Here is a 7584-nt window from a genome sequence, read left to right as displayed (position 1 = left end):
CAAGGAAAGATGAAATTACCTACCTGGGTTCCATCCTAGAGGCTAATCTTTCCTGTGACAAAATGGCATCCAATGTAATGAAAAAAGTCAACCAACGAACTAGATTCTTGTACCGGATCTCCTCACTGGTAAACAACAATACCCTGAAGACTCTGGCAGGAGCACTCATTCAAGGGTACTACGACTATGCTTGCACCTCATGGTACCAAAGCACCTCAAAGACGCTAAAAACAAAATTACAAACATCTCAAAACAAACTGGTCAGACTACTGTTGACCTTACTCCTAGAACCCACCTCACCCCTGCCCACATTGACAACCTAGGATGGCTTAGAGTAGACGACAGAGTACAGCAACTTGCAATGGGCCTGGTCTACAAGATACACTACACAACTAAGGTACCCATGTACATGTCAAAATACTTCCCAAAGGTCAGTGAATACCACGACCACAACACCAGAGGGAGCTCCACAAATCATGTTAAACCCAGATTCGGCTGAAAGAAGGGACTAAACACGTTTTCGCAATTATGCCACATCAATGTGGAACGCCCTACCCACAGCTGTAAAGGAATGTGAATCACTACCCACTTTCAAAACCACTCTCAAAGAGCACCTATGAGAGACTGCAATTCGAAACTGGCCCCTGTAAATGTCCTAACCCAACCCCCTCCAATGTACAGTAAATGTCCTATTAAACCCAATAATACACTAGAGCCTCTTCTTGGAACAAAGTAAGGTTTCGTCGATAATCCAAATGTACAGTTTACCCCACCCCGCCTACCCAACCCCCCCCCCCCACCCCACTACCTCCAATGTACAGTTCCCCCCCCCCCCCACCTACCTAACCCCCCCCCCTCCACCTCTCCCACCAACCTCCTACCTACCAACCTCCTCCAATGTACAGTTTCTTTGTCAAATGTATATACTCTCTTTTTTAGACTCTTCTTGTATCAAAAACAGTACTGTATTTGTAAATCTGGTATGTCATAAATGTATAGATGTAGCAGTACTGTCTATCTGTATGTCATGTGTGTCATATATGTTATGATGAATTGAAAATGGGGGACCCTGATGAAAACAAGACGAAAGTCTTTCTCTGGTCTGCATCCCCTTAACAATTGTGTGTATTGAGCTGTACTGTATTGTACCCATTCTGCAATCTGTTAAATAAAGTGTTCAATCAATCAATCAATCAATCAATCAATCAATCAATCAATCAATCAATCAATCAATCAATCAAACACATTCAAATAGAACTTCAAGCAAAAGGGTCCACCCCCCTGAATCCCAAACTCGTCAGGAGGGAAGACAGAGTGAAAAGGGTGAGACATACAGGAGTTTTTACATACCCAGGGCGTTCCCCAGGATTTAGAAACAAGATTGTGCTGATTTTCAACTAGGGCTTTGCTCCCGGTCCAGTAGGCAAAAATAATTGCATTAAAGAAAGCCATTTGCTGTGATTTTCTGCAATGTAAAAACACAATTTTATGTAGAGAGATTTAAAATGATTATATAAAATAATATAAGATACGAAAATAATAAAAGTATTGCTACCCCCCCCCCCCCCCCAAAATATTGATTAATCAATGTATCATGTATCCCCTCCTTACTTCCCATATCCCCCTGTGGAATATTATTCATGTTATTTCTACAGTACCACCTTTAAGTACAGTGTATGAGGTGCTATCAGGAGCACTCATTCAAGGGTACTACGACTATGCTTGCACCTCATGGTACCAAAGCACCTCAAAGGCACTAAAAACAAGATTACAAACATCACAAAACAAACTGGTCAGACTACTGCTTGACCTGACTCCTAGAACCCACCTCACCCCTTCCCACTTTGACAACCTAGGATGGCTTAGAGTAGACAACAGAGTACAGCAACTTGCAATGGGCCTGGTCTACAAGATACACTACACGACTAAGGTACCCATGTACATGTCAAAATACTTCCCAAAGGTCAGTGAATACCACGATCACAACACCAGAGGGAGTTCCACAAATCATGTTAAACCCAGATTCGGCTCAAACAAGGGACTAAACATGTTTCGCAATTATGCCACATCAATGTGGAACGCCCTACCCAAAGCTGTAAAGGAATGTGAATCACTACCCACTTTTAAAACCACTCTCAAAGAGCACCTACGAGAGACTGCAATTCGAAACTGGCCCCTGTAAATGTCCTAACCCAACCCCCTCCAATGTACAGTAAATGTCCTAACCCAATAATACACGAGACCCTCTTCTTAGGACCAAGTAAGGTTTCGTCGATAATCCAATGTACAGTTCCCCCCCCCCACCCCACCCCACCTACACAACCCCCCTCCACCCCACCTACCCAACCCCCCTCCAGCCCACCTACCCAACCTCCTCCAATGTACAGTACAGTTTCTTTGTCAAATGTATATACTCTCTTTTTTAGACTCCCTTTTGTATCACAAACAGTACTGTATTTGTAAATCTGGTATGTCATAAATGTACTGTATTTGTACTGTACTGTATTTGTAAATCTGGTATGTCATGAATGTATAGATGTAGCAGTACTGTCTATCTGTATGTCATGTATGTCATATATGTTATGATGAATTGAAAATGGGGGACCCTGATGTAAACAAGACGAAAGTTTTTCTCTGGTCTGCATCCCCTTAACAATTGTGTTTTCGATTCCCATCCCTAAACAGTGACTTCAACCAGCTGCTGACTGAATCTAAGTAAGTTTATAACAAAAGTGAGAGTAAACTTCAGGGAGCATTCCAGAGGAGGGAGTGTTACTGAGTGACAAAATGGCTTCGTCTCATTGTGAAGAGGATCTGTCTTGTCCTGTGTGCCGTGACATCTACACAGATCCTGTCCTCTTGTTATGTAGCCACAGCTTCTGTAAAGCCTGTCTGCAACAATACTGGAGAGACAGAGAAGACAAGAACTGTCCACTTTGTAGGAAAGTCTCTTCAATTTTAAATCCTCCTCGTAACTTGGCTTTGAAGAACCTGTGTGAGGCCTTCAGGGAGAGAAGCCAGGGAGCTCCAGCAGGTTCTGAGGTGCTCTGCAGTCTGCACAGACTCCAGCCCATCTGTGTGGTGTGTCAGTCCTCCAGAAAACACAAGAGCCACAACTGCTGCCCCATAGAGGAAGCTTCGGAGCATCACAAGGTATGTCAAAATTATTATTATATTAATTTATTCAATCTTTAATTATACTCAATAAATACACAGAGTAATTATACTAATTTACAGTGTTGTCACGTTGTTAATGAATACAGAAACATTAGACAATCAGAACAATTAGATGGGATTAGATTCAGACACTGATGTTGGAGTTGATTTATTTTTGTCCACAACGTAGGAGGTGTGGGAGTCAATGTCAGTGTGGGATTCAATGTCAGTGTGGGAGTCAATGTCAGTGTGGGATTCAATGTCAGTGTGGGAGTCAATGTCAGTCTGGGATTCAATGTCAGTGTGGGAGTCAATGTCAGTATGGGAGTCAATGTCAGTGTGGGAGTCAATGTCAGTGTGGGATTCAATGTCAGTGTGTGTCAGTGAGCTGGATACAATCCTACCTGGAGGGGAGGGAACAGATGGTGGAAGTAAACGGTACCCTATCCCCCCCCCTCACAGTGAGCTGTGGTGTTCCACAAGGAAGCATACTAGGACCGCTACTATTCCTAATTTATGCAAATGACATGTCGTCAGCTTGTGACTGCAACTTGTTCCTGTTTGCGGACGATGAAATTACCTACCTGGGTTCCATCCTAGAGGCTAATCTTTCCTGTGACAAAATGGCATCCAATGTAATAAAAAAAGTCAACCAACGAACGCGATTCTTGTACCGGATCTCCTCTCTGGTAAACAAGAATACCCTGAAGACTCTAGCAGGAGCACTCATTCAAGGGTACTACGACTATGCTTGCACCTCATGGTACCAAAGCACCTCAAAGGCACTAAAAAACAAATTACAAACATCTCAAAACAAGCTAGTCAGACTACTACTTGACCTGACTCCTAGAACCCACCTCACCCCTGCCCACTTTGACAACCTAGGATGGCTTAGAGTAGACGACAGAGTACAGCAACTTGAAATGGGCCTGGTCTACAAGATACACTACGCGACCAAGGTACCCATGTACATGTCAAAATACTTCCCAAAGGTCAGTGAATACCACGATCACAACACCAGAGGGAGCTCCACAAATCATGTAAAACCCAGATTCGGCTCAAACAAGGGACTAAACACGTTTCGCAATTATGCCACATCAATGTGGAACGCCCTACCAAAAGCTGTAAAGGAATGTGAATCACTACCCACTTTCAAAAACACTCTCAAAAAACACCTACGTGAGACTGCAATTCGAAACTGGCCCCTACAAATGTCCTAACCTAGTTGTACAGTAAATGACCAAGTAAGGCTTTGTCAATATTCCAATGTACAGTGTAAAATGTGTGTGTGTCCCCTACCCAACCCCCCCCCCCAACCTCCAATGTACAGCCCTCACCCAACCCACCCAACCCCACCCCACCCAACCAACCTCCTCCAATGTACAGTTTCTACGCCAAATGTATATACACTCCTTTTCTGGACACTTTTGTATCACAAACAGTACTGTATTTGCAAATCTGATATGTCATAAATGTATAGATGTAGCAGTACTGTCTATCTGTATGTCAAGTATGTCATATATGTTATGATGAATTGAAAATGGGGGACCCTGATGTAAACAAGACGAAAATCTTTCTCTGGTCTGCATCCCCTTAACAATTGTATGTATTGAGCTGTACTGTACTGTACCCATTCTGCAATCTGTTAATAAACTTTTCAATCAAATTCAATCAATCAATCAATCAATCAATCAGTCAATGTCAGTGTTCGAGTCAATGTCAGTGTGGGATTCAATGTCAGTGTGGGAGTCAATGTCAGTGTGGGAGTCAATGTCAGTGTGGGATTCAATGTCAGTGTGGGAGTCAATGTCAGTGTGGGAGTCAATGTCAGTGTGGGAGTCAATAATAATAATAATAATAATAATGGATTGGATTTATATAGCGCTCTTCATGACACCCCAGTGACCCCAGAGCGCTTACAGAGTCCATTATTCGTTCATACACCGGTGGTGGTAAGCTACAATTGCAGCCAGAGCTGCCCTGAGGCAGACTCAGGGAAGCGTGGCGAATAATCATCGCCTACGGCCCCTCCGACCACCACCAACATTCATTCACATGCATACACATTCATACGAGGCAAGTAGGTTAAGTGTCTTGCCCAAGGACACAACAGCGATGGGATGGACATGGGCTTGAGCGGGATGTCAGTGTGGGATTCAATGTCAGTGTGGGAGTCAATGTCAGTGTGGGATTCAATGTCAGTGTGGGAGTCAATGTCAGTGTGGGAGTCAATGTCAGTGTGGGAGTCAATGTCAGTGTGGGAGTCAATGTCAGTGTGGGAGTCAATGTCAGTGTGGGAGTCCATGTCAGTGTGGGAGTCAATGTCAGTGTGGGAGTCAATGTCAGTGTGGGATTCAATGTCAGTGTGGGAGTCAATGTCAGTGTGGGAGTCAATGTCAGTGTGGGAGTCAATGTCAGTGTGAGAGTCAATGTCAGTGTGGGAGTCAGTGTCAGTGTGGGAGTCAATGTCAGTGTGGGAGTCAATGTCAGTGTGGGAGTCAATGTCAGTGTGGGAGTCCATGTCAGTGTGGGAGTCAATGTCAGTGTGGGAGTCCAGGGTGGCCTGGGTGGCAAAATTACTCCAGTCCGTGTGTTGAAACCGGTGCTGCAGCACAGAGTCCTCAGGGGGGAGTCTTGCATCTTTCAAGTGGAATGCATCATGAATTAATTAATTCCATTGCAGAAGAAGCTCCAGGCTCCACTGAAGACCCTACGCGACAAGCTACAGGCCTTTAAAAAAATCAAACAAACATGCGTCCGCACAGCAGAACACGTAAAGGTACAAATATTCAGTGTTAATGATCAATAATTTACTGTAAGGTTGTAGCTGCACTCAACCTGCACACAGTAAAAATAAGTGACCTATTGTACATTTGTAGTCCATTGTGGGAGACACATGATTTTTAACCCCATAATCTCCAGGTCCAGGCCCTGCACACAGAGAAGCAGATTGAGAAGGAGTTTAAGAAGCTTCTCCAGTTTCTCCATGAGGAAAAGCAGGCCAGGGTAGCTGCACTGAAGGAGGAAGAGGAGCAGAAGAGCCAGACGATGAAGGAGAAGATTGAGGGGCTGGACAGAGAGATATCAACCCTTTCAGACACAATCAGAGCCATAGAGCAGGAGCTGAATGCTGAACACGTCTCCTTCCTGCAGGTCAGGACTGGTCTCTCTTCAGTTCATAGGGAATGATGCTGAGGATGTTTAGTACACTGTAAAAACTGGGATTTGGGTTAATTCATATTTATTAAATAATTATTAGTAACCTATACATAATAAAAAAGACTATGTGCCGTTTGAAATACAATTGAGCTGAATCAGTGGCAGCTGGTGAATTCTTCTCCAGGGGGGGCGCTATACCAAACATTTTGCAAACATGTACAGAGTACAACTATCACCATTGCCATCAATCAATATATGATCAGTCAGTCAGTCAAATAGATCTATCCAATAATAATCACATATGTATATCTTGTCATTTTAAACAAGTTACCATTATATTGTCCGTGAGTATGCCCCCCCGCGGCGAAATTAATTAGTTAGTTCCCCCTCACAACAACAGAGGAGCATCGCGACTCACTTGTTTAGTTGAAACGCGGTCCAGCAGGGCTTGATAAAGTGTATGTCCACTGTCCAGACTGTTGATGTATATGTCCACTGTCCAGACTGCATCCAGCTAGCCATATATAGCTTGTTGTTGTTGTAGCAGAGGCAGAGCGTATGTTCCTAGTAGCCCCTCGATGTCACGTGCCACTCTCAGCCAATAGAGTGACTACATCGGGCACTCGAGCAAGCGCCCTCTGGTATCTTATTTGACAGCGCTATGTTGAACGACCACATCAAACAAGAGGTTGACGCGGGCAAATACTGGGGCATGGTCATGCTGGACCTACAAAAGGCCTTTGACACTGTCAATCACTCCTTCTGATTGACAAGCTAAAAGAAATTGGTTTTGATAGTTTATCAGTGAGCTGGATGCAATCCTACCTGGAGGGGAGAGAACAGATGGTAGAGGTAAACGGTACTCTACCCCCCCCCCCCCCCTCACAGTGAGCTGTGGTGTTCCACAAGGAAGCATACTAGGACCGCTACTCTTCCTAATTTATGCAAATTACATGTCGTCAGCCTGTGACTGCAACTTGTTCCTGTTTGCGGACGACTCAGCCCTGCTGGTCTCTGACAAGAACAAGGTGCAGGTTGAAAAAACCCTCAGCTCGGAACTAGGCAAAATCTGCATATGGCTTGCTGATAACAAACCATCATTACACATGGGCAAAACAGAGTCCATTCTCTTCGGTTCAAATAACAAACTCAGCAAGACCGACGGCTTCTCAGTTACAGTGGGTGACAATATTGTCACAAGGAAAGACGAAATTACCTACCTGGGTTCCATCCTAGAGGCAAATCTTTCCTGTGACAAAATGGCATCCA

The 7584-nt window shown here is 44.2% G+C and overlaps 1 protein-coding gene across 1 annotated transcript in view; it reads left to right on the top strand.

The window, feature by feature from the left end:
- Positions 1–2787: 2787 nt before the first annotated feature.
- LOC311240734 (zinc-binding protein A33-like) overlaps positions 2788–7584 on the top strand; it is a gene marked incomplete at both ends in the record, with an annotated part of 8867 nt that continues 4070 nt past the window's right edge. Inside the window, 2 exons of the mRNA XM_084329307.1 lie at positions 2788–3153; positions 6079–6309. Of these exons, the coding sequence (XP_084185433.1) occupies positions 2788–3153; positions 6079–6309 (597 nt within the window). The remainder of the gene's footprint in view (positions 3154–6078; positions 6310–7584) is intronic.

Source organism: Notolepis coatsorum, assembly GCF_963971535.1.
Source record: "Notolepis coatsorum genome assembly, chromosome: 14".
NCBI classification, from domain to species: domain Eukaryota; kingdom Metazoa; phylum Chordata; class Actinopteri; order Aulopiformes; family Paralepididae; genus Notolepis; species Notolepis coatsorum.
This window is presented reverse-complemented; position numbering and strand designations above follow the sequence as displayed.